This window comes from Charadrius vociferus, unplaced genomic scaffold (assembly GCF_000708025.1).
Source record: "Charadrius vociferus isolate BGI_N301 unplaced genomic scaffold, ASM70802v2 scaffold819, whole genome shotgun sequence".
NCBI lineage: Eukaryota > Metazoa > Chordata > Aves > Charadriiformes > Charadriidae > Charadrius > Charadrius vociferus.
This window is the reverse complement of record NW_009650062.1, coordinates 402367-429972: the sequence shown is the minus strand read 5'-3', so window position 1 is coordinate 429972 and position 27606 is coordinate 402367. Positions and strand designations below refer to the sequence as shown.

Below are 27606 nucleotides of genomic sequence, written 5' to 3'. Positions count from 1 at the left end.
TGCTGTGGGGCTTTGGGGAGGGGGGTGTGGGGCCTTCTTTGTGCGCACTGAGGAAGGGCCGTCTGTGGGGCTGGGGATGCCTCCGCCTGCCCCGTGTTTACTCGCAGAAGGGGCCTTTGGGGCCTCTCCTACACCCTGTTTGTGTTGGGCAGGGGTTGGGACTGTTACCCCTTGAGTTGGTGCTGCCTCCCTGCGTCTTTGACACGTCTCCCCTTTCCCCTGCACTGTGTGGGAGGCCTCAGGGCCTGCACCGTGCCCAGTGCCCTTTGGTGAGGCTGCTGCTTGTGACCACCAGCCCCGGAGCAGGAAGCAGCCTCCTCTCGGGTGTTGGTTGGTCACGCTGCCCTCCCACGCCTGGTCTGGGGTTGTAGGAGCCTGGTGCATTATTATTCTTCAGCGTGTTTTTAGGCTTGAGTCTGTCTTCCCTTTCCTCCCTCCTTTCTGTGCCTTGAAAGGGAACAGGAGTTTCTAAGGGGTTTTCACCTAAATGAGTGCAGTATGTGAGACCTCGGCCTGCCTCAGCTTGTACGCGCCTTTTTGTGGCGTGACTTTGCCTGTCTCCAATCCTGTTCTCTCTGTACTGCCTTCTCAGTGACCTTAGGCTTTTGAGGGAATGGGTGATAATAATGGTACCAATCTTGGGCATAAACCTGCAAGGTTGAGAACACAGCTATGTAGGCACAGTGTTTTGAATTGCTTTGCCAGACTTGCTACAAACGCAAACTTTGTTGTAGCAGTAGGTTATGGCTTTAAGGCAGAAATTTCACCTGTGTTCCCTGTGCCTGCCTTATCCTCACCATAAAGTCACAATCCTTCCTGCTAGCATTAGCAGCAATCACAAACTGTTAATCAGAAAGAAATTGTGTCCAGGAAATCAATAGAATTGACTGGACTGTGAGACCGCACAGCTGACAGTTACCTGGATTTAAGGGTTATAAATACTTCTGCCCTCGGTTTGTAGAAGTGTTTTCAGTTATGTAAGCATCGAAACAGTGAATTATTTGGCTCAAAAACTGTGGGTTAGTCCGTCAGTAAAGCTCCTGTAAGAGTTGTTAGTTATTATTATTCAGACTGGATTTACATATGACTTTTATTACAGTGGAGCAGTTTTATTTAGGGAAACAGTCACCTTTTACTGAAATAAATAGACTAATACTGTTTACAACCTCCAGGTACTTCTATCACTGTTAGTGATATAAGGCAGCTGTACAACAGTTGCTTATACTGGCACAATTGTCTTTATTTTCTATAATAACATTTGCGTTAGAGGGTCTTCTGTGGTCTGATCTTGTGGTTGAAATGGAGCAGTTTACTTTAATCCCAAGTGAAACCTGTGCAGAAGACTGTGTCCAGACTTACTTCAGCTCATTTCAAAGCAATTAAGAACAGGTTGAAGTAAGTTATGCTTTCAAGGAAATAGGTGTGTGCCAAGTTAGCTAAATTGGTGTTTGTTTCAAGATAGACTTATTTGCAGCACATGAAATGGTTTTTGATCGCTTTCAGTACTGTCTTTTGCTGCTGAAGTTGAAGGGCATGAGCTTTCTGTTTGATTTGGGCTTAAAAGGAGTGATCTTTCTGGTGGGAGTTAATCACGTAATTTTAATTTTGGGGAGCTTTCTGTTTCGTAGTTATTTTGTATAAAGTTCAGTGGACTTCATTGGGCCCAGTCAAGCTGCAGGTGTCTGCCTGGAAGAAATTGTAGACAAAAGGACCAAACTGATTATTTATATACTTCTCAACAGTGGTGAGAAACAAGTTTTAGCAAAGACATTTGAGCTGGTTGATGCGTATTGCATGCACCCACAGGCAGTGAAGGTGGTTGGTTTTGGGGGGCTTTGACCTTTTTTTTTGGGGGGGGGGGGGTTGTTTTTGTTTTTTTTTTTTCTGGAAAGGTTTTGTGACAGTTCTTTGAGTGGAAGGTAAGATCATAATTCCAAAGCCTCAAAAATGGGAAGCCTCAACATTGGTCATAATTGTGCTAACAGGAATGTATCATCTAAGATCCACATGAACGTGGCCAAGTTTGTTGGATGTGTACAGTATAAAATTACTCAATGTTACACTTCATTTTCCTGTGCTTCAGAGGCAGCCTTACCTGAGCTATACACAGCAGTAATCTTTGTTTCCTCCCCCAAAGTATTTTCAACCATCTGAATAGATAAACCCTCTTCCTTTAGCTGATTTGATCATAAATCTGATCTTGCCTCAGCCTTCTCGAGGTGCCTTCTTATCCTGGCGTGTTCAGTCTTGCCTTCTCCGAGTCCAAGAGGTTTTATAACCACCCGCTTTGAGTTTTCTGTTCAGGATATTGTAACATTTTTTTGTGTGGAGATTCAGTCTGTCTTTACAGGTCAGGAGAAGCGAGAGTCGCCTGTGGTTTTATTAGTTGATGCTTTCAGCACAAAGTGTAGGGCATGGCAGGATGCGTTTGTCACTCGACCTCATCTTGAACTCATTCCATGTGCCTGTGACAGACAGACAAGTGTTTAGTTCTCCGTATAGGAGTGTAGTCAAAGGAAGCAGAGTATATCATTATTTAAAAGTAATGCTATTAACTCCACTTTAAATACCTGAAAACCCATAAGTAGAAAATTTGGGTGTAGAGAAAGGTAAATAATACTTCACCCTTTGTAACGAATTTGCTGTAAGACTTCATTGCTGTATAGCAGTTAACAACACCTTTGTCCCCTTTTGCCAAAAGCTGTGATCATAAAGGAATATTGGCCAAGGTAGCAGTGGTATTGTATTAATAATTGCATCACAAAGTTGCAGTCCTGTTGTGAAAGTCACTGCATGATGACAGGCCGACTCAGCGGCCCAGTAACTTGTGAAAGGAGACTTGCAGAGCTACCTGAAATAGCAAGTACCCGTGCTGCCTCTCTTAGCAGCATGTTCTTGCCAAACCCGGTGTCAGAAACTCTTCTTCCTACTAGAAAATAAAATCCTGTTTAATGAATGCAAAGTGAGCCTCCCTAAAAACTTGAGCTTGGGAACAGGCTCTGGGACTGCTGCCTTCTGCTTAGAGATCCCAGAGGAGCGTGTGGATAATGAGCTCTTTCTTTAGAGGAAAAATGCTGAATTGGTGCCTGCTGATAAAGGCCACTTCAGCTGTCTGAAGGATCTCCTGTTTTTTAAATGAATTGCTTAATAGAAAGTAAATTTAGCTAGAGGATCAGTTTTGGGGGGGATTTGGCCAGACTGCTGATGAAACCTCCTCTGATTTCAGGTTTCTGGTCTCAACATCCCCTCCGATTCCAGCATTCCCAAATTTGAACTTCTGACCAGAACTGATTCCGTCTGCATTCTGAGGAGCTGAGTCGCCTTCCAGTGCTTGTTTCTTACCAGTGTCTGCACAGAGAAGCTGGGACTCATCTAGGCAGCTCAGGTGAGATGCATCCAACCCCCTGTGCTCCAGGGCAAACGGGGAGGGCTTAAGCATGCCCTGTGCAGCCCTGCTTTATCCTGGGGAAAAGGCAGATGCCCACTGCTGTGGGGGGGGGGACGGACCTAAAGGAGGGACTCCATCCAGCCTGCAGCACGGAGGGAGGCAGATTAGCAGCGTGAATATTCAAACCGCAGTTTTCTGAGATGGGAATGAGTAGTGTGCGATCTCTACTGCAGAGCCCAACATCCTGATTTCGCTACCGCATGTTCCCCAGCAAGGCTTGGGCAGCTCACAGCTAAAATGGATCCCTGGATATGTCTGTGCGTGGTGAGAGGAGAGGCCAAGGAGAAATGGTTTCCAGAGAAGAGGCTTATAACAGGAGGGCAGAGATGAGGAATATGTCCTGTAGCCTCAGGTCTAGAAATAGCAGGGGGATATTTTTTATTTTTTTTTTATCAAGAGCTTGTTAGCTTGTACCTGTGGAACTGGTGATGGGCATTCTTTTGCAGCCAACTGGTGACTGAACCAGGCTGGGTTGTAACATAGCAGAACCACAAAGGCAGAGTAAAGTGGGCTTTCATGTGGGTGTGTTTCCGGAGTCTATTGCAGGGAAATAATTACAGATGCTGTAAGTAACTGAAGTCCTGGGTCTTGCCTTCCCTATGTCTCATTTCATCAGCTTTCATGGCAGTTTCTCCTCCTGTCTCTTGCTCAAGTTCTAATTTGCGGTTGTGATGTGTCCTCTGACCTGAGCACAGGCTGTGTGCTGGCCTGTGTATTTTTTGGCTGTGCCTGTCAGAGCACAAAAGAGGGCTGGGACTTTTGAAGGGCAGCTGTTTCATGAGCACAGGCCTGAAATTGAGAAGTAGATCAATGGCTATTAGTCTTAGAAGAGGCATTGACCATGGGCCGTAGTCGCTGAGGTTCAAAATTCAGTAATTTTGTCTGCAGTGGCTGGAATTGCTTTTGCCCTCAGAAATGTGTTATGTGCAGCTATTAAAAATGGTGTTAATCCACTGATTGCTCCCAAGTGTGGGAATGTTCAGTTACCGCATTCGTTTTGCTACTGAACACGCAAATATAGCAATACCCTTGTGAACTGTAAATTGGAACAGGTTGCATGTATCCCACTGTCAGAGTGACTATATGACTAGTTAGCAATTTACTCTGAGAATAAAAAACTGCCTGGGATCCAATACTGAAATAGCCAAAAAAAAAAAAGGAGTGAGGGAAATTGAATAAAGATAGAGAAATGAGAGCACAGCTCTGTGTGTGTCAGTTCTGCCTTTGCAATTTGTGGACAAATAATATGGATTAAAATGTATTAGTCATACTTTCAGTAGCAAACGCATGTATTACAAGGACTGGGGAATGAATGCAGCTACCAACTAGCTCTCGTAAAATAGTGCTACGTCTCTGACCCGTGTGTTGGGACGTAGTAGTTCAGTCCATTGAATCAGAGAGTTTTCAGAAGGAAGTAGAGCTTGGCAGCCATAAAAATAGCAGAACTGAACCTTGTGCCTAATGCTCGTCACAACGGAGCAGTGCGAGGACGTGCAGGCTCGGTGGCAGCCTGCTCTTGTGACAGAAGTAAAAAACAGTGTATAATAATTAGTGATAGCTGCTCCCTGATAATGCTTCTTGTACATAAAGTTTTGGCAACATCGCATTGAAAAATAATTAGGCAGGCAAAAATAGCAAAGCCATATTTAATAAAAGAAGGATTTCCTCAACAAATATAATTCTGGGTTTGGAAAGTATAGCTGGGTCTCTTGGAACACAGCCCTGTGGCTCACTGCTTGGGCAAGGGTTGGTCACACTTCCTGAAATTAATCTGTGCGTCCACATGATGCTGTAGGATGTCCTGTTAACCATCTTGATTAAGCAGGTACCCCAACTTTAATGATTTTTCTCAGTTTAATAATCATTGACATTATTTTTCTCAAAGGGGTATCTGTCTTACAACTTGCAAGACTGCAGTTCTCGCTGGGGGTGTTCTGCTAGCTTGGAGAAACTAGAGTGAAAGGTCCACAAAGGAGGTGAGTAGGGAAGAGGCAGGAAGAGAGGAACTGTTGGTAGCCGCTGTGTTGCAGTGGCTGCAGCACCAGAGTTTCTAGTGGGACTGGAAATTAGCTGGGTGGGTTTTACAAATCTCCCAGTTCGTGTGTGGTTAGTATCATCTGCTAGTTCAACATAACTGGAACAAATAACGGAGGAAAACAGCATAAGGAAGCTTTAACGTATATGAAAGCTAGCTAATTTCTTCTTCCTCTGGGTGAGTGGATTAAAAATCATGGCATTGCATAATCTCTAGTCATGGAAAAGGTTACGTCTGTCTGGAATGTTATCTACTGTAGCAGTTGGTAGTTATGAATGAGTTCCCTAATCCATTGATATAAATGTTCTGGCAGGCACTTGCGAACCTCCCTGTAGTCTAATGCTTTTTGAGAAGACTGCCCTTCATCAGGTGTTAGGGACTGATACAGACTCAGGAGATGGAAGTTTACGATAGCCAAGGCCTTTTACACAGATACGGTATTTTCGAAAAAGACTTTACTGCATGTGTTTGGAATGAGTCTTTGGAGATTTTCAAAATGTTTGCCTTGTTTCTTGTAACCTTGTTCAGGGGGCCAACAAAGGAATAGAAAAGAAATATAGATTATTTAAATTTCAGTAAGTGCCCGTTCGCTGTTACAATTTGATTTGTTACGTCTGTAGAGTTTCTTTAATATATATGAGCATGATCTTTTGTCTTCTACAGGCTGTTTTCTATAGGATCTGCTTTGTTCTTTTTCCTTTCAGACAGACCGAGTTGCAAATATGAAAAATCATAAGATTACTCATTGGTCTTCAAATCAGATGATTCAGGTATATTTGTGAAATGGTTTAGTTTTAATATAAAGCACATCAAAACCCCAATTTTTTTCTAATTGCTGCAGTTTCTATGAGATCCATTCTTATGGTGTGTAAATTAGCTAATGTTTGAGTCATTTTGGACTAGACAGGTTTTAGCTTTTTGCCTTAATGCTGCTTACCTCTGGATTAAGCTGTACTGCAACGCAATTTAAAACCTGATTTTTGAGTATGATGGAAAGCCATTGATCTGGATGCTGTGCTAATGGAGAAAAATATTGATTGTCTGTGTTTCTTGGGTGTGTGTGAGCAGCAGGTGGGAGAGGAGCTTTCTCATTATCACCTCCCAGAATAGTCCCCCGTTTCCGATCCTGTAACGGGCCCCGAGTGTGCATCTGCCCCCCCTCCCTGCCTGTCCGTTTTCCAGTGCACGGGTGAGGCTGTGGTCAGACATGCTGTTCTGGCCAGAACAGGTTGCTGTGACTCAGCTCGGCATCGCTGCTCCCGGCCTGCTGGACATGGTAGTCCCCTCGCAGGGCTGTATGATGCAGCGCTCTCAGAAAGACCTAAATGAACCTATTTGATAGCGAGGAAATGCGTTTACGTGCAGTTTTGCCGTCAGGCTTGAGGAGCAGTGATAAACAGCTTGGTTTGAACGTGCTGTGCAAGATACTGAAGTGAAACCAGTCTAATTATGTCTGTTACCTGGTGTTGGATGAGCAAGGGTGAAACTGGATTTCTGTTTACTGTTAATTATAAAGCTGTGAAGAGCTTAGTGCATTAGGGCTGTGCTATATTTAAATGGTACCCTGTCTGTCAAATGGCCCTATTACAAAATGTTCTTTGCCAAGATCATGGGGTGAGCCTCTACTTTTAAAAGCTTTTTTTTTTTTTGAAACTCTCAATTGTTTTCAGAAAATTGGCTAATATGCCATGGCTGTGGCATCTGTATCTGTCTTCACTTTGTGCTGTTAAGTCATTCCAAGACCATTTTAAAGGTGTTGTGGACATTTATGGGAAATACCGTTTCACCACTTGTAAGTGGAATTACTGCATTTCTGAGAGATGAAACTATTATTAATGCAGAAAATAGACTCTTCTCCCGTCTCTCACCCTGTGTGTTGCAGACACTTAGTGCTATCTTTAATTAGGAGACTTGTCACAGCTGAATTAAAAATAACAATTCAAAACAAAACCTCCTGTGAACTCGGGCCAGCTGGATTGACAGCCGTGAGACTTAAATGCTTTACTTATCCCCAGAGCAGCTGGAGCCCTGAGGACGAGCGTACCAGCACCCTCGTGCTGCCCCGCAGACGGGGCTGGAAGAAGCATTCACCCGCTGGTGCTGAGTGTGCTGAGACTTCTGCCCGTGTGTGTTTTGGTCCAGGTTTACCACCAAGTTCACTGAGTGACGGTGGTTTCTTGGAAGCGGCTTGTCTAGTTGACTGCCGCATTGAAAATGGCAAACTCATTTCCCGCAGGCCACGTTAAGAGCTCTAAAATGTCGCGGTTTTGGTCACATCTGATTGGGATTGAGTTGAAATCCTAGGGTTAGAGAGGGCTTCTTTGTACATTAATAAGCCCTTTAATTAGCAGGCTCTGCAGTAAGACCTATCTTCTTGTTAAGGATTTATTAAAATCATGCGTAAGCTCTACTACTGGAATATGCTAATTTCTTTTTCAATCTCTTGCATTATTCAGTAGAAGAGTTGAATATTCCTCACAAGGACAGACTTTGAAGACTGTTTCCTTGAAATAAATAAATTTTTAAAAATCCTGGCCTTTCTTTTGCTTGTTGTCTTTGAGATAAACACTCTCAAAGCCAGCTGCAATTTTGGCTAGAGTATTGATGGGTCTCTTGCTTGTCAAATTCAAAATGAGCTGGAGTGGACTGTTCTGGAATACATTGCAATTTTAGAACTTTCCACTTTCAAGGGCGACCTTATTCAGTGCCCAAATGGGCACCTTTCCTCTGCTCGAACACCTCGTTACGTGTGTTGAAATAGGCATCGTCTCTGCTTTTTCAATTTTGTATTTTTCTTAGTGGTATTTTCCCTTTTTTACAGTTCCACAAAATATGGCTACAGTTCCTGGCTAATTTTGCTGAAACACGACACTAGCCAAATATTTTTGTGAAAGAATTATTAGTCACATAAGAAAGAATGTAATGGAATATTCTTAGAAAGTGTTATAACTATGCTTGACATGTAAAATATTTATCCAGACATGTAAACAAAGGAAGAGGTGTCTTGCCAATGTACCATCGTAAACCGTAGTTATTTTGAAATCTTGAGCAAGATGTTTTTCAGTTCTTGAAAATAAGGTATCGACTTCTCCGCTGACATAAATTGACAGAGTGCTAATGGTTGGCTTTACCTAGCTCAAATTTTAGCCCCTGCTTTTACCTCCCTAAAAATAAATCAAGATGTGCTTCCCTGAAGAGCTGCAATTACGCTAAATAAAACTCTGCTGTTTATTTTGGTTTCGGATTACTGTAGTATTACTTGCAGAGTTTACTAATGCGGCCTCGCTCTCAAAGGTAGGCCTTAGGTTTGTTTTCCTTTTTGTTATTGCCTGTATCTTAATGTGAATTAAGCACATTGCTTGGCTCAGAGAGCTCCGTTGTTCCTGCAGACAGCACCGATGTTCTTCCCTTTGCGTGTGCCTCTGCTCGTAGGGAGTATCTCGGCTCCGCGGCTGGACGGGACGGCTGTAGCATCCGTGCCTTTATCTGAACCGCCTTCCAGCGACTTGCCCTGCTGCTGCTGCGGTGAGATACGGCAGCACTCCGTGGGGATGACAGATAGCTGCCCTGGCAGGGGTGCCATGCCAGCCTGTCTGCTACCTGAGTTAGGTAGAGAGCTCCTGAGCTGGGTTGTGGCATTATGGTTTTGCCGAGCCTGGTCCTGCTCTTCCACACTGGACACAAAGTGCCGCTGGACCTCTGATCGCTGGCGGCGGTGCCTGGCCCGGGGCTGGCGTGCTGTGCTGAGCCTTCTTCCCGTCCCGTCCCCTGTGCGCAGCCTCCCTCGGGCCCTGAAACAGGCAGAGGGCTGTAGGTAGATCAGAGCCCATTCGGGTCCATCGGTAAGCACTGAGCTCCTCCGGACTGTCATACAGAGGAGCTGTTTTTTCAAGACTGGAATATTTACTTTCAAATTGAATTGCATTGCGTTAATCAGTGTGCAGCTTTCCTGGTTGGTTTGGATTTATTTTTTTTTTAGTGCTCTATGCCCTGTTATGCTGAAATCTCTTTGGTGAATAGCGACTCTAACTGCATTCAACTTTCAAAAATCTGCCATCTATTGTTAGTTTTTCGAGTTGCTGCCATGTAATTGGTTAAAAATGAATGGCAGTTGGAGTTGTAGCAGATGAGCTGGGAATGAGTTAGCAGTTACTTGTTGGGATCCCTTCCAGAGAAGGAAGGTGGAGTTTCAAGCAGCTCACAGCCTCTCTAAAATAAGAGTCAAAGCAAGTTGGTGCTTTTTGCTATGGGTGAAACATCAACTAACTTTTTGCAGGAAACTAAAAGCTCAGTAAGTGAGGAGAGGACTATTTTTGCTGTAGTCTGAATATTCTCTCAGCCAATGTTCCCCTGTAAAATCATCCACGCGTATTAAAACTATTGTGTATTTCAGTGTACGCTGATTGTTAATACACCAAACCTCATCTGAGGAGGATCCGCACTGGATAGTTGCTATGCCAGAAGCAAATAAGGTCCTTTATGGTGCTGCAGGCTGGGTGGTGGTGTTGGGACCCTGCACTGCAGGGCAAAGTTGCGGGTGATGGTGACGGCAGCTCCAAGTACTGCGCTTCAGACACTGTCTGCAGTTTCTGGCTCTCCCGAGGCCGCTGTGGTGAAGGAGACAGGAGGGTTACGGGGTGTTCAGCCCCTCACGTGTGAGCCGAAGTGTTAAGTAGTACCCTGCTGTCTCCTCCTTGCTGATTTTTGGGGTGAATGCTCTACTACATGCTTTGAAAGTGCAACAAGCTGCTTTGTTCTCGAGCATCATGTGCTCTGTGTGGAGTTGTCGTAGTCCTGAATGAAGGTGTCCCACCTCCCCTTGTGCAGGACAGTATGCCTTAGGGATGAGAGGCTGTTGCTCCTTCTTTACATCCCCCCAATCTCCTTAACAGGCTACAGGTGCTTTATTGCAGCTGTAGCTGGACAGACTAAATAGTGGAATATTAAAGAATGAAAAGCTTCCCCCAAACCAAAAGTTATAAAAAGTTCTTGCAATACGTTGTATGTATGTACAGAACAAACATGAGTCAGTAGATTAGTGACAACTTGTTTTTATTATGTTGGATTGATTGGTTTGTTTTTAGGTAAGATATCTCTTAAAGCATCTTTCCTTAATCAGGTGCTGTGTAATGATCAGACTTTAAAACTCATCCATGCGCACACGTGCTTTGTCACTGGCATGAGTCAGGATGAAAACAGTTTCCTCCTACTTCAGGTTTATTTGCATTAAAAATGATATATTCTTGATGATATATGGTGTATTTAATTCTGTCATTCTGTGAAATTTTGTTTGGAGCCGTCTCTGAGCAATCCAGATGTATCTTAGGGGAAAGCATTAAGAACAATGGAGTGATTGATTTAATATTTGAACTGATAGAGGGTGATGTTTCCAGGTGACATAAAGGTGTAATGCAAGTGCAAGTGTGTGCATGGGCAGCCAAGCTCGGAGGGAAGAAAGTGCTTATTGGGGCTCGTTAGCAATGCATCTTGAGGGGAATTAACAGATCAAAATAACTAATTTTATCCTCAGTTACTGTGAATTTGTTTGGGCCCAAGTCCAAGGTCTTCTGGACTCAGAAATCTGTATGCACACGGTTGTGTACATACTCAGAACTTCTGGAGTTAATTCCTTTCTGCCTGCGTGAGGGATGAGTAGCAGATGAGTGGCAGGAGTGCATTTAACCATACGGCATCGAGAGTTTAATAAAACTGCACTTTTTCTACCGCACCATTCCTGCAAAAACAGGATGAACCAGGCATCGGGGGGGTTGGGGGGGCGCTTTGCTGAAAACAGGAGGCTTAAAATAAAGCTATTTGTTACCATACAGATTTTTCTATTCAAACTTTTCATGAATCAGCTGGGGATGGAGGGGGGGGAGGACTTTTAAATTGAAATATTTACATGAATCAGACATCTGGGCTTTGGGGGAGTGACCATTGCCGCACAAACAGTTTAAACTCTGAAGCTTTGCCCTGACTTAGTGCTTCCCTCTATTAAAGAAGGATTTGGGGATATTGGTGCTGGTAGCACTGAGAACACATGAGCCGCCAGTAAGTAAGGAGCTGGGTTGTTTGGGGGGGGGGGGGGGGTCTGGGCTTGGCAGAGGCTTTGCTCCTGAGTTACAGGAGGAAACGTGGGTGATTATTGCTGTTCAGAAGTTCTGATTGCTGCAGGTACATCACCTTTGGGGTAGAGCCTTCTCAGAAATACTGTTGTCCTTATGCTTTTTTTCCTATAGCTTGTAATCAAGAAGTTTTGACTTCTTGTAGTGTAGCTGTAGGAATTGGTGTGAATTTGAAACCAAGTTAGATTTAACTGCCTGAGAAATTGAGAAAGAAAATAGCACTTTAAAATCTGGAGGGTTAAGGTAGGTCTTGCTTTTATGCTTTGTTAAAATGTGGGTTTTTTTCTGAAAGCTTTGTAAGTAGTTTTGTAGAAAATGGTGGAACAGAATACAGGGCAAAACTCTTGCCTGCTGCTATGGCTTCTGTTGAAGATTTTTGTGTAAGTATTTGTAGCTTAATCTAACACAGGTGAAGACAAAGTATAACCCGTAGGTGTCACCTGCCTTAAAACTTTATTTAGCTCAGTATTCTATTTTAGCAGGGGAACACTTGTTTTCCCTGTCTCCAGAGAAGATGATCCTGCTTATATTTGCAACAGCTCATCTTTCGCCGGGGTTTTTCCCCTTACCCTGCTCAGATCTGCATAGTCCATCCTTCTGGCTAGAAAGGATATATATTCTGTATATATTCTATATTGGCATGGCCAGCTTTATTTACTTTGCTGACCGAATTTAATCAGATAACCTGATAGTCATGGCAGCTTTGCTAGTGCTAAGCTCTTTATGAGGATCAAATGTAAGAACTATGATTTTTCAGATTACTATCTTAAACTCAGGAGTGTGAATAGTGGTTGCTTGGTTGTGCTCTTTAACACTGGTACCTTTGAGCCTCACGGGGTGGAAATAGCCCTAGCAAAGCACTAACCTGCTGCCTTATTCCGAAGTTTTGTTCCCTTCTGAGACACCCAGAGGTAGGCCATTATTGGATGTGCTTCGTCTATTCCAGTTGATGAGGCTGCCACAGTATAACTTACCTATTTTGGAAAAGTTACTTAATAAATCTCAACAAGTTTTCTGCATATATCAGTCTTGGTTGTTATAGGTTGGCAAAAGAAATGATGCTGTCAGTGTGGGGCGCTGATGTGGGTCAGTGCCATCAGCAACGATGTGAGTTTTCGGCATCTAAACCAGGCGCTGGAAGAACCTGGTGAGCCATGGGTCTTAAATCAAGGTGTGGATGCGCAGTGTTAAACCTTTAAAACTATATTGCAGACTAGTTTTGAATTGCGTTTGTAGGAAGAGTGGATTTTTGTTAAGACTCAAGTAAACGAGTTCAAGTCCATAAACTTCACTAACAGTGAAGCACTATGCACAGAAGAGGGGAAAACAATCAAGCATTTCATCAGCCTTCTTGCTGTCTCTTGCCAGAATTTGCAGGCTGTTCTGCATTGCATCAGTCCTGCTGGACATTATTTTCCATCTATATTTCAAAGCCAGATGGAAAATGAATCCTCTGTATATTGATAGTTATTTCATAACAAGGGAAAAGCCTTTTGTAATGTGCCTGTGCTAGTTCAACCTATAAATCACCCTTTTATTGTCTGGTTATGTTTGTGTCTAGAGCAGACAAAGAAGCGAGGATCATTAGTAGGTATGAGAAAAGCATATTAAAGGCTTCAGGTAGATTTTTCTATCTGATGCAATTTGGGTGAATGCACCCTTATGTTGTACCCCTGGGATACAGGCATATCTACAGGTGCCAACCTCAGAAGTGCCAAGTGTCACATCACCTTGAGCATCCCTTGTTTGATTCAGCTGCTCAGGACGGTGCCCGGGGCTCAGGACGGTGCCCGGGGCTCAGGCCCCTGTGCTAGAAGGTACACTAGCCCAGGGCAGCGTGGTGACACCAGCTTCCCTGCTTATGTGAGACTTCACACATGGCCCTTCACATTCTGGAAGAGGGTAAAATCTGATCTTCTAGATGAGTCTTACGCTTAAGAGAGAAATAGTAAGTGAAGAACCACGTTTGTACTTGACAGCTGGAAAAATTATTTTAAAAAAACCCAACAAACAACAAACCACCTGCTAGTGACTGAGAGACAGACCCTCCAGATCTTAAAATGTTTAAAGGCTGTAGAATTTGGCCGAAAGCAGGGAGTAAGATTTAAAAGCGGGATGTGTCACTGCGTTAGAAGTGTCTTTCTACCATTGTACACTGTGCAGTACTGACAACGTGGGCCCATCGCTCACTTTTATTTTTAAGTAAATAAAGCGTTGCGATAGGCTTGTGTTTACGCCAAGCAACTTGTAAAAGGAAAGGCAGCTCCTTGTGTTTTAAACTCTAGTTGAGTTTTATACCATTTATACTGAAGATGTGTTTTAATAGGCAGTTTTAATACTTATTTTGTGTTTTCCAATTTCCTAATGATGCTGTTTTTCCCTCTTACTGGGAATGCCAAAGGGAACAAAGCAGAGCATAAGATGGGGGAAGCTCAGTTGAGACGAGAGCAGGCACAGCCTGGCAGGTTTTTTTTCCAGTGCCTTTCAATGCTGTTTCCTTTCCATACTCTCACCGTTTAATTTTTTTAAATCTTCAGGGACTCCAAAGTTACAGGTGTGGGAGTGAACAGAAGCTGGGGACAAATTTCCTCGGGTTTGACTCCAGTCTCATTAATGCAAGTTCAGACCTGCTGTTTTTAGTGGATTTTCTTCATATTTACAGAATGAGACCCCAGATCTGTTCTCAATCTTTAATAGAGAAGAAATTTTTAAATTTTGCCTTCCTTTCTAACGGTTGGGTTACTCTCATTTTGCACGGCCCTCTGGAATGCTTCTCTGCGACCCGGGAGTTTTTATTGCCACCGAGCTGACAAGCAGTATGGTGTTTTTTTCCTCTTCCTCCTTCTGTCTGGGAAAGTATGCGTCTGACGATCAACAGCAAATAGTTGTCATAAAAAAAGTAGAAAGTTGGATTGCTGCCTACTTGCTAAGATGATATTTTATCATAGCAAGTTTAATCGCTGCTTTTTTACGTAACCAAATTCCCAAAATTGTGTAGGGTGCATGAGAGCAGCCCAACGGAGAGAAGATGCGTGTGAGTGGTGAGTAGCGCATGAGAGAGGGCGGGTGTACAGACTCGGCGTGGTACAGGACTGACAAATCCACACGTTGTGTATGGCACGGCAAAGCCTTGGCCGGCGGATCTCTCCTGGCGTGGGTATCTCTGTGCCGCACTCCCTGCTGTGGTTTAGCCGTACCCTATACTGATTCGCTAATCCTGATGTGCAGGAAATACTTCTCGTTATTTAGCTTAAGCCTGTGAGATTTCCTTTTTTCTCTCCAGAGGAGGAATTCAGTCATTGCCAATTTATTTTTTCTGGTTTTGTGTTCCAAGGATACGTTTTAAGAAATTAAAGCAAGGCTAAACTAAAAGGTGTGTGATTATATTAGAAATACATCTTGTTCTAAAGTAGTAGACTGTAGAATTAGGTCAGGCACACCCTGCGTATGCGTGTTTCCTGCTTGCTCATATTTCTGAGAATAATTGTACACGGGAATGTTTTTGTAGATTTAAAGGAGTGTTGTCACCTTAAAAATGAGTTGTCTGGAGTTTTATTTCAGTCATCGTGGTTACGCTGTGGTTTAGGAAGAGAGGAAGATTGCTAACCATCTGATTCACTCGCTCAACGTGCTGGTCGTTCTTTGCCATTGGCAAACGGAATGGTGAAGTAAGGTTACTCGCTTCTACTATTTTTATTCTCTTCTGACTTCCTTCTTGTCATGCCAGATGACAGTGAAGCAGTGCATAAGCTGTCAGATGTTACAGTAAAGGGCTTTACTCCTCAATGGATTCTGACAGCTCAGCTTTTCATTATTTTTCTTTGAAGTTTCTGTGAATTTCTGCAAACCTGATACCGAAACTATTTTATAATGGCTCTTTAAAAAAAAATCCCAAGGGGAAGGATAAGGAACAAGTAATACGATAAAAAGCTAGAAACCAGCAAGTCAGTACTGATGCTTTTGTTATCTTTTGTGTAATAAAATGTCCTGCATCTAAATGGGTTTTCTCTGCTGGACATGTATTTGAGTTTCATTTCCTTGCAGACGTCACTTACGTACTGTTTACGTTGGTCTGTACAAGTTCAGCCATTCAGCTCCTTCCAGTAGGTGGGTGAGAACTGTGTACCTTGGGAAACGGCTTTGGATGTGCTTCAGATTCATTAGGGTGGGGAAGGATAATGTGCTGAAAAGATCGTCCCGGCCTTTTTACATTCCAGTGCGCTTCCTTCTTTCTGAAGAATTACATAGAAGAAGGATCAGCCTCTATCTCTGCAAAAGGTTTTGTAACATGAATTGTTTGTGCCAAAGACGCTTTGCTAAATAAAACTTTGTTTCCCATTTGTGTTATAAAAACCCACCACTTAAATATCACTTCCATATTTTTCTCTCAAAAGTAGTGGCTCTAAACGAGTTCAAATAAAGATGACTTCACTGTGGCCATCGGCATGTGGTTTGGAGAACAGAGATGCTTGTTTGGTTGCGGAGCTCATTCTTAACAGTTGTGTTCTGGAGGGAGGAAGGAGCTGCACGCTCCAAGTTAGGCAAAACCAACTGCCAGAGTCAGATGGGAGTTGTGATTTTTTGACTGTAATATTTCTTTCCTTTCACAAAAAAAAAAAAAAATCACAGCCTATTTAGGAGCTCTTTCTGTGATCTTTAGTGCTGAATGTGACATAGGGCTTTTGATGTTCCTGAGTTCCCAGCTCCCAAAATCCAGCTATCCACAAGCTGTGAGTCTTCAGCTCCTCTGCAGACTGGTCCCTGTCTGGTCCTTCAGGATCTGAGTGTGCAAAGAAATTACTGCAAAGCGAGCTAGGAACCCGGGGTGTTTGTTTACTGCCTGTGATGAATTCTGTGGTACGAGCCAATTTGTGCGTACCACGGGGTAGAAACGTGTGTGGAAGCAGACCTCAGGAGAAGATGGTAACCTGCGAGTATTTGTCCTGCTGACCGCAGGGTGGTTGTGGGTGCGCAGCCAGGGAGCGTGAGCAGCGAACGCGCTGAAAGTCAGCGTAACACCTCCTTAGTTGGTGGGCCCGGTACTCTGGCTGGTCCTGAAGATTATGTCTCTTTTTTTTTTTCCTTTCCCTCTTTCCTCTCATAAAAGACTTCCCTGCAGTGCTTCCCGGGGCTGTTAGGAGCAACGAGCGGTTAATATTTGTTAAAAGCTTTGAAGATGAATAGTGCTAATTATTATTTATAGGTATTCATTCTCACCACGGGTAGTTCACCTTGATCTTAGGCATGAAAGGAAACCGGGACATTTGTAAGCTGGTCAGGCGTGAGTATGGCCTTCTGAAGTCTTTATGTACTAGTTTCCCTACTGGGTTGTATGCGTGATTGCAATATGTTTGTCATGTTAAATGACTAGTTTGGGTATTTATTGTACCAGCCAGATGTGCTGAAGGAATCCGTACTCATTTGCCTCAATTCTGCTGACAGGCAAGGTGTAGGATTTGGGCATGCCAAGAGGGGACAGCAGACAGGAAAGCAGCGTTAGCCTGGTTCAACTCGGGCTGTCAGCAGGGCTGAACGTTCGGCTTCCTGTAGGTTTAATGAGGAAAGTCAGATCTGATGCTTGTAAGAGCCACCAGTTGTAAAGAGCAGCATCTATTTCTGAATTTTCCCGTCTCTGCAGTTTTGAGCACCTTTCCCTGGTGCTAAACTCAGTGGAATAGTGGAGAATGAGGAGAAAGGTGTCAACAGCTTGGGCTTTTTTCCCTAAAAATCCTGCTTAGTAGATCAAGCAGAAAAGGGTGGGAAAATGATCATGGCAAACTAATGAAATGTAGTTCCTATGTATCTGATGATATTTCTGTAAATATTTTCTGAGATGCCGTAGCAGAGGACGCTGCTGAATGGCAGTCAGGGTCTCTTGAGCTGTGTGTGCATTTAATTCAAAGCTTAAGGCGATTGTCAAGTTGCAGATTGCCGTGTTCGTCAAACCAATTTGATTGTTGTGAAAATTCAGTCTGTATTTGACATCCCTTAAATACAGCTTATAAGGCAAGCCTCTTGTGAAGTTATGGAATGTAAGCGTCTCTTGATAAAGCCGCTGTTTGCCTGGGTATAAACTGCTTATTGATCTGCCTGCCTGCCTAAATTCTCCTCTCTGCTAAGTAATGCATTAAATAGTTAAGAGATTGTTCAGACGGCGCAGGGGGAGCTTGTTGGCAGAACTGCAGCGGTGGAGCACTCTCGAAAGAAAGAGGCCTAAGAAGTAAATTTTATGCTTATCGAGCTTGCTTAATAGAGTTCTTCTCAGCTCAGAGAGCAAAATCCTTTCCAAGTGTGTGTGTTAGCATCTCAGTTTTATCAGGGAGCTTGTTTCTATACAGGAAAGTTTGGAAGGGAAAAAAGAGTTCCTGAGACGCACCCCAGTATGTTGTTTGTGTTCCTCCCAGTCACACGAAGGACTCCTCTTAAGGGCTATCCCAAGATGAATATGTATCCTCTCAACAAGGATTTCTTTTCCCCATCTCAAAACACTTTTGCCTAAGTAAATCAAACTGCAGCTTTAAAAAAATATATTTTGGCTTTCTGTGCAGTCACCAAATTTTAAAGCATTTTGGTCAAAATATATAGCGTAATGTTTAGAATTCAGTGATTGTGTTTGAAACCAGTGTTAGTTGTATAAATGTGTCAACGTTTGCAGTCTGGAAAACTCAGTGTCCTCACGATAATTACAGTAGGCTGTATGAAATAGGGGAATGGTTGAATTTTTATTTTTTTTTGCTGTATTTGAAATTGTCAGTTCTGGAATTGATTTAAAGGTGGGTTTTTTTTAAGAGAGTGTTGTACGCTGTGAGCGTTTGCATATTTGAGTTTACTTCAGACAGCGTTTTCTGCATGTGCTGTACATTTGCTCACTTATATGGATAATTCCAGAGAGAGTTCTCTGGGGTTGTGATGACAGCCCCAGCCACGCCGGGGAGAGGAGAGGCGCGTGGTGATGTGCTCCGCACTGCGCGGTCTGTGGATCCACGGTGACCCTCGGAGGCTCCTCGCGGCTGTTCCTACCAGCCGGCCAGAGCCTTTTAAAAAAAAAAAGAAAGAATACAGTAGCTTTTCACATGGTTTTGCTGTTGCCAAAAATCTTCCTTCTGATGAATATCACATGATGCGTAAGCAACAGATTTTTCTAAAAATACACAGATAGAATAATGCTGGCAGCTTAGTTTCGGTTTTACAGATCAAGAGGAAGGAATTGTCATTCCTTTTTAAAATTTCTAATTAAGAATGAAATGTTTACGCTGACTGCCAGTAACGATGGGCTTGAAACCCACCACTGATTTAACCGCTCATTAAGGCCTTCATCCTCAGCAGGTCCTGAGCAGAAAACTCGCCAACTCTTGTTTGGCATTTTGTTGTTTTATTAGTGCTGTATTTTCTCTGGTTTGTATCTAGCCCCATGCTTTATAGATGGCACCCGCGAGCCCTGCAGTCCTAATTCTGCCAAGAAAAAGACACAGGACAATTGTTCTGCAGGGGGGAAATTGGGAAAATTCATTAATGAGGAAATTGGTGTTTTATGTTTGAGAGAGTGAAAGGAAAACACTTAAGGCCAAGAATGGAGAGCTGTTTCTTGTCCAAGGTAATAGCAGGACAAAATATATGCCAATGAGAGTGATTTTTTTTGAAAGAGACAGCAAAAGAAATCTGTTTGAAGACATAAAGGAGTGGAATGAAGGGAGTCTTAAAGATGGGAACAGGGAAAACTGATTTCACTTAAGAGTGAAATGGCCAAAGAGCAATAATGGAAGATGTCTCTCTGCATATGCTGGAAGAACGTTTAAGATTCGAATGGCATTGGTTAAAGCAGTGTGTGTACTGGGCTGAGCCAGGGTGTGATGGGTGTAAGGCCACTGCGGTCAAGGCTGTTCTCTGTGATCTGAGTATTTGTGTAGGACTATATTGGGTTAAATACTGGGATGAACACTATGTCACAGGAGGGTGATAAATCAGGAAGAAGGAAGACCCCCAAAAAAGCAATCACTTGGAGCAGGGAACCTCCTAGTCAAAGCTCAGAGTGGTTAAGAGGCAAAGTTAACTGTTAACTGGGAAAATCTTGTATTTTGGGCTATAGCTGTGTTCCAGAGCTCACTTTGGCAGTGCTGGGAATCAAGAGATATGTAAACATTTTTAAAGGGCTCTAGTGGTCTGGAGGCCAGGAGGGTTTTTGCAGGAACACACACGTGATCTAAAGACATCAGCAGCTTCAGACTTACTTTTAAAAAATTACAGATTAAATAGACCCCTGGTTACATGAATACTTTTGTTTCTTCCTCTTCCTAGGTTAGTGCAGGGGCATAACTAGCATCCTACGCCTCTCTGAAGTCCAGTGAAGCCTCTGAAGAAAAGCCTTTTGAGCCTGAGGGACTTTGCTTGCAGGACTGCATACAGGGCTTTGAGCTTCATTGCTTGGGAATTTCTTCCAAAATTAACAACCCGGTATTTTCTCTCCTAGCTCTTCTCTTAGGAAACGCAACCAACTCCTGACATCACGGAGGCCCAGCATGAATGTTAACTGTGCTGGTGGGACAGACTGGTCAAGAAATCCAGAGTCCAGTTGCCCTGTGGAAAACATAACTGTAGCAATCCATGAGTCACAAGAAAGTAATGCGGTGCTCGGAGGTCACAGCCCTGCGGCAGTTCCCAGGACTGAGGGTGAGGGTAACATCTTTACCATATAGTAGCCTTTAAGGGAGATTATTTTTTTTTTTTGAGGGGTGTTACGTTTTGGAAGAATTCCAGTGTCCCAGAGCAGTTTGTGCTGGGGAGTGCAGAATGTGCGTACCCTGCCTTTGCCAGGCTGGCGTAAAGGACAAAGGTCCACAGCAGAGTTTAGGGTCTTGCTGTCTTGGCAACATCCTCACGTGGCTGTGCCCTGGCCGCCCAACTTGCAGCTCCTCCTGAGGCTGTTCCTAAACAGATAAACTGAAAGTAGCTGGACAGTGCTGATGAGCTGTGTGCCCACCATGGCCCGGGCATCGAGCACTGCTGGCTTAAACCTCCTCTAGCGTGGTGTGTGCTGCTGCTGCTGCTCCAGCTTCCCTGTGAGAGTCGGTGTCAGTGCTAGGCGTCTGTATTTCTGGCCTTGTCTAGTTCCTGTGCTCCTGTTCTGTACCCTCTGAATCCATCTTGCTTTAACAAGGAGTATTAAGCATCATGGTTCATCAGGAAATTTTTTATCCAAAATCCAACCGCTGGCTCAATTTGACGTTTTCAAATTGAAAACTGACTGCAGTCTAGTTTTATGTCATATAACATTACTCGGACAGTTATGTATATTGACATCCCTTGTTATTGTATGACTCCATTTTCTCATTACAGTAGAAAGTGTTACTATGAAACTATGTTTTTCAATAAATTATATCTTACCCTTGCAATATTTGTTTGTCTCTCTCAGGTTTAGATTCTGAATGCCGACACGCTGCTTGTCCCATAACTCCCCAGATCAGTAGCATGTTGTCTGCTCCTGAAGACACGCACAACTGTCATTTCCAAGATGGAAATAAGAGACAGCCAGAGTATTTTAATACCCAGGAACGCCATGGATGCTGCGCTTTGTCTTCGAGCATCAATTCACAAACAGTGGCTCCAGAGAAAGTGACACTTGTGGTAGATGGCACTCGCTTTGCAGTGAATCCACAGATTTTCACGGCTCACCCTGATACTATGCTGGGAAGGTGGGTGATTTCCACCATTTTCAAGATACCGCAAGGGGGTCAAATGTTTGCTAAAATGGAATAAACCCCTAATTTTTGTTTTGTCATCTCATCTGTACACACAAGCCAAGCAAGGTTGACCTCTTTCAGAACTTCACTGTGGGAGAGGCCTTGAAGACAAGATCAGATGTAGAGAGAGTTGGTAGTTCCCTAGATAACATTCTCCCTTCAGTCCACTTCCTTCAAACAATGTGCACTTTGTGCTAGACATGGTCTGCTTTTGCCTTCTGTCCAAGCGTGTGCCTGGTTTGTAAGTAGTACATCTGGTTACAGCTGACAAATTCCTTTCCAGAATGGGGAAAATGATAATGTTCCGTCACCCATCTGCTGTTATCTTATGATACTCTCCCATAAGAGAAGTTACTCAGCTCCCTGTAACACGGCTTAAAGGTTGGAGCCTATTGATGCAACAAGAAGCACTGATTATTTTATTTTTGTTTCGCCAGCAGCACTGTCCCCCCTCTCTGACCAAAGGGGGACAGGTTCTGTCGGGTTACTAACCCTTGCGCAGGTCGTGTAAGACAAGGGATCAAAAGGCACGTGGCGGTTATCTCGCGTAGCCTCAGTGAAAGGGCTTCATTGCCAGGGTATTTTCTGATCCAGGGCTGAATTCTCTGTTCCTTTAAGCTGTGGCTTGGTCCGTATGATACAGTAGCTATAGTGGCAGACAGAGTCCGGCTGTAGGAGGACTTAGCTGAGACAGCTCTTGTGCTTATTTACTGTAAGCGATTTGAGCGTAGGTTTCAAGTTACTGTATATATGTGTCACTGCTGGTTTTGTTTAACCTCAGTGCACCTATCGGTCTCCAGAATTAGTGCATTTAACTGTACTCGTGCACTTACATAGATTTTTATCTGTTCAGGATGTTTGGACCGGGAAGAGAATATAATTTCACCAGGCCAAATGAAAAGGGAGAATATGAAATCGCAGAAGGAATTAGCTCAGCTGTGTTCCGGACTGTGCTGGTAAGGAGATGTTTGCAGATTGTAGAGAGAGAAAAAAAAAAAAAAAAACCACACACAACAAAACACAGTCTGTTTGTCACGTGTGCAAAACTGAGCCATCTCCCAGGCAGCTGCACAACCCCTGGGACATATTCTTTTATTACTGTTTTGCATTTTGATTTAAAAAAAAAAAATAGACTTTGGTATGACTCATTGTTTCAGATATTTGTTCACATTGCCTTTTACCTTTCTTGTGTCATGCCATTGTAGTTCCTGAGCTGTGTCCTGACCTTGCATTTGCATATAAATGCATATTACATATGAGATGTTATGAAACCCTATGCCATGGGAAAAGTTTTAACTGGAGCTCACCGTTTATCAGACCCATGAGGATCTGCAAAGAGGCGTAGATTCTCGGACAAGCATGGCTGGTTTTACTGCTCACAGAGCTATATATAGCCTCTGTAATTCCCAAATGTTGGTTAACAAAACAAAGAACTAATTAAAAATGATCGGAGTCCAAGCTACTCTTAATTTTTCTCTGAAAAAACTGTCATTTTATTTGCAGGATTATTACAAAACCGGAATCATTAACTGCCCTGATGGGATTTCCATCCCAGACCTTCGAGACACATGTGACTACCTCTGCATAAACTTCGATTTCAACACAATCAAATGTCAGGATTTAAGTAAGTATGGAGAGAAATCAGCTCTTAGGAGATCATCTGCGTGGTGTTGAGCACTCTGATCCTGATTCAGTGCATTTCTTAATTGTGTGCTTTAGTTTAAGCATGAAGATATTGTCTCCACTAGGAGTTATGTATGCATTGCATTTAAACAGTTTCCTCTTTTGCTGCATCAATCCAAAGTGAAGTGATTGAATCCTGCAGAACGCAGACACCTTGCTCAAAAAAGCAAATGCAAATCATCAAAATTGTAGTCTCCTCTTGTAACAGAGGCTGAGAAGAGGCTGTTACAGCCAAACAAAATGAAAGCTAAAAGCAGGGTTATAACTCCTGTCTAAAATGTACCAGAGAATCGTGAATAATTTAAGCTGATGGATGATGAGCAGAACAGGAACCAAAGACACCGGAGCTGGAAAGTAGGAGAGAGTTCCTAGTCATGATGGGATCTGATGGGGAGCAGCTTTTTGTGGGTATGCTGGCAAAAAAAAAAAAAAAAAAAGTACTTTTAACATAGGCAAATCTGTGAAAGGCAGAAATGGGGCATATAGTATTATAGCAGAGGCCTTGGGTGGGATTTCCTACCCTGTCCTCTGATGAGTGATCACAGAGCAGGCAGAAAACGTGCTTTCAAGGACAGAGGTTGGTGCTGGAAATTTAAGTATCGTAATGAATTAATTATTCAGTCTTTTACTGTTTTGCTGTATTGATTGGACCTTGGTGTTTTTTTAATGGTAATGTAATGGTTCTACAGTGTCATTTGCATCCCATTTGAAATGCAGTCTCATATATCTGATTTTGCCAGTTCTGGAGCTGGAAACTGTGCATCTGAACATATGTTAGGGAGTTTGTCTAAAGAAAAATGCAGGCTGTGCTCTTGAATGTATCTGCAAAGTGTAGAGCTGAGATACATTTTCATACTGTGTAAAAAAGCTCATCATATGATTTATGTCTCATTAGGCGCTCTGTTACATGAGCTCTCCAATGATGGTGCTCACAAGCAGTTTGACAGCTACCTGGAGGAGCTAATTCTGCCTATAATGGTGGATAGCGCAAGGAAAGGGGAACGTGAATGCCATATTGTCGTGCTGACGGATGAAGACACTGTGGACTGGGATGAAGATCATCCACCTCCAATGGGAGAGGAGTACTCGCAAAGTAAGGGCACTGCGTTGGAGCTGCTGGCTCTGTGTTTAGTGCACACGCAGATATGTGGCCATATGGAAAGGACCTGTTCAAAAACAGTCCAAACCCACCTGGACGCCGTCCTGTGCAACCTGCTGTAGGTGACCCCGCTCTGGCGGGGGGGTTGGACTAGATGACCTCCAGATGTCCCTTCCAACCCTGACCATTCTGTGATTCTGTGATTCCGTTGCCCAAACAGCAGTCTTCCTCCAGGAAGAGATGCTGGTACATGGGGTGCTGTTTTGTACGTTTCTTCTGAACTGGCTACTGCTAGAGGCAGGGTACCTGGCTAGTTAGAGGTCTAATTCCCTGCATTGGTATTGACAGCACTCACTGCATCTCTTCCTTTGGTTTGCTGCCTCCCACTAAGCCTTTACCTGGCTCCCCAGTGAGTGAAAGCTCTTTGCTTTACACATCCATCACCACCCGTTCTGTCCAGACTGTAATGTGCATCACTACCTTCCCACCAGGGAAGTGCAGTTAATCCCAGGGATGAGAACGGACACCTGAAGTAGTTCTTGGAAACCAGACCTGGGTTTTGGCATCCCCACAGCTGAGCATGTCAAAAATGGGGAGAAGGTCCCTCCTTGTAGATTCTCATCACCCTTTTTATTTCTCAAGTCCTTTACAGTTCCAAGCTGTACAGATTCTTCAAGTACATCGAGAATCGCGATGTTGCAAAAGCTGTATTAAAGGAACGGGGCCTGAAAAATATTCGCATTGGCATTGAAGGTAAAGTATTTCTTCAACAAAGGAAATTCTAAAACAGGTGACTCCGTAGTCAGTAAAGCCTGGTTTCCTCTGGACTCCAGGCATTTCCTGTTTTGCTCTGTGTTTTCCTCGGCATTTATTTTCATGAAACTAGTAGAAGCTGGGCATGTTCCTTCACCTCTATCATGTTACACTGAAATTGGCCAGGAGGCTTAAAACTTAAAGGAAAATGAAAGATATGTAGCATGTACCAGCAAGCCCTGTCTCTTTAGGACCAAGTAAACAGGAAAGGGGAGTCAAACACTTCTGCCTCCTGGTCCAAGCATTCCCTTAGGGAGCTTAGGGAATGCTGTGATCTGTCCTGGGAGACTCTTATTTTTCTAGTAGCTATGTTTGTTCACCAAATGGCTAATGCTGCGCAGCCATTGATTGTATGACTACACACAATGCTACACCGTCTTTTCAGGGGAGAAGAAAGCAGGCCAATAATGTGGAATGTGAGCATTTCTCTACAATTCCCCCCTGTCCCCGTAATCACCCCTGCCTAGCTGTTCTTCTGGGATCCTACTGCCCCTTTGTGCAAGTGAAAGGTGTGTTGTGCAACTGACTGGCTGTTTGTGTTTTCAGGATATCCCACCTGTAAAGAGAAGGTGAAGAGGAGACCTGGCGGCCGGTCAGAAGTGATATACAACTATGTTCAACGGCCGTTCATCCAGATGTCATGGGAAAAGGAAGAAGGCAAAAGCCGTCATGTTGATTTCCAGTGTGTTCGGAGCAAATCTCTAACAAACCTAGTCACTGTGGGTGATGACGTTTCAGAGGACCATGAGGTTATAATGCATCACCCCCCGCAAGTAGATGAACTGGACAGGCTAAACGCACCGTTCTCCCAGATGGCTGTTAACGATCTACCAGATTAGTCGTGGCTCAGGGTGGATAGTCCTGCTTGATGTGGGAATGTCTCAGCAGAGTTTCATCCCAGGTGATGGAACGCAGACTCCTGCAAGGTGCTTTGTCCTCGTTCATGCTCTTACTACATTGTCGTATTTCAAGCATGTTAATAAAGAGCCACACTCCATAGTCTAATTGTGCAATCAAAAGCAACATCTCCTCAAACAAAAAGAAATTATGCTGTTTGTTTCTACTACAAAGGCTTCCAGATTGGTGGGTGCTGAATATTTTACCTAAATTTTTAAAAAGAGGAGCAGCAGTATTTAAAAACGTCTTGTTTGACATGAAAGAGGAAATTCTGGGCCTGTCAAGACAAAGCTTTCCTTTACCATTAGGCACTTAGCTTTGCTTTTCTGATAATCACTTACAAAGGACTGAACATCAAAGCGGGACAGATGATACTCTTTCATCAACCAGCAGAAATGTAGCACAGTTGTGACAGCAAAATACTGAGTGTGGAGAAATGACAGCAAAATCCTGAGTTTGGAGGAATCTGTTTACACTGCCACCTGGCTTTGCATCCAGCGTGTTGTACTGCCCTTCTCGGGAAGGACGAACTAGTTCCGTAGGAAGCATATGCCTCTGCGCAGGAATTTCCCATATATACTTCTCCGTAAGATGGAATCACTGTTTTTAGGGATGTTGTATGTTAAGTTCAGTAAAACAAGTAGATCATGCTGAAGGAAAAAGCAAAAAAGAAGAGGTGTAGTTGATACTTTATCAATAAAGTAAGCCTGTTTCATAGCCTAATAGATGTAAGCAGCTTTCTAGAGGTGACTGTGCATGCTGAAGACTTTCAGTTGTCTCCATGCCCCTGCTAAGACAAAAAAAGCCAGTGGAGGAACTCCCAGTACAGACAGTTTACTACCTGAGTAAAATCCTTGGTTTCATCAACCTTAGTCAGTCAAAATCTCTGTAGACTCTCCAAGGAGCACTCTACTGTTGCAGCTTTTAAAGGCCAGCTATATTCTTCCCAATTTGGAACTGACTGGACCATTTTGCTGTCAGGAAGGTAAGAAATACCAGTACTAAAACAGCTTTCAGCAGAGAAAAATACACACACCTGGGAACAGCTCTCCTTTTTGCTGCTCTGAATATATTATCGTAGTCTGTGGTTAAGGCTCTGTTCATTCTGGATTCGGGGCCAACAAAGCTGTGACTGTAAGTCTAGACGCGCTCCAGGCTGGTTTAGCTCAGTTCTCTTGGAGCCTAGCTGGTCCCGTTCCTGCAGCACGGCGTTACCTGTGGGCTTGTTTAACCCCCCGGTTAGCACACAGCGAGTTCAGTACTGCCGCAGCCGAGCTACACGTCAACCACAACAGGCCTGCCTTACAAAGCCATCGTTTCTGATGGCTCTGTAGAGGTTTCACGTACCCAAAGTGGAGTACTTAAATACGGTGCTGTTGCAGAGAACAGCTGCAACCTAATCGCTCCATCCCTGGAGGTGTTCAAGGCCAGGTTGGACGGGGCTTGGAGCAACCTGGGCTGGGGGGAGGTGTCCCTGCCCAGGGCAGGGGGGTTGGAACTCGATCTTCAAGGTCCCTTCCAACCCAAACCTTTCTGATTCAAAAAGAAAGAGAGGGAGGGAGGGAGCTTGCAAAACTGTTAAATTCAGGGCAGTTCTTCTCTTGCAATTGACTGCTGTTGAAACCTGTGACGCTTATGTATTGAGCGACCTGGTTATACTTGGCAAAATAGAGGTGGGCATCAGTCTGCTCCTCGAAGGTTTAATCCTTTGGTGTCAGGGTTGCATCATCAGTTATTCTCCATCTGTCTGCAAAGTGAATATTGGACCT

At 43.6% G+C, this 27606-nt stretch overlaps 1 protein-coding gene across 2 annotated transcripts; it reads left to right on the top strand.

Moving 5' to 3' along the window:
* The first annotated feature begins 11459 nt into the window (after positions 1-11459).
* Positions 11460-25975, top strand: KCTD20 (potassium channel tetramerization domain containing 20). Of its 2 annotated transcripts, XM_009891718.1 has the most exons (8): positions 11460-11534; positions 20076-20275; positions 21018-21297; positions 22199-22301; positions 22849-22969; positions 23924-24121; positions 24770-24880; positions 25487-25975. In XM_009891718.1, exons 1-8 carry the CDS (start codon positions 11524-11526, stop codon positions 25777-25779), a joined length of 1317 nt encoding a protein of 438 aa, XP_009890020.1. In that variant the 5' UTR covers positions 11460-11523; the 3' UTR covers positions 25780-25975. The 2 variants fall into 2 exon arrangements, with proteins under 2 accessions (XP_009890020.1, XP_009890021.1); XM_009891719.1 differs by lacking the exon at positions 11460-11534 and having other exon boundaries at positions 20081-20224.
* The last annotated feature ends 1631 nt before the right edge of the window (positions 25976-27606 follow it).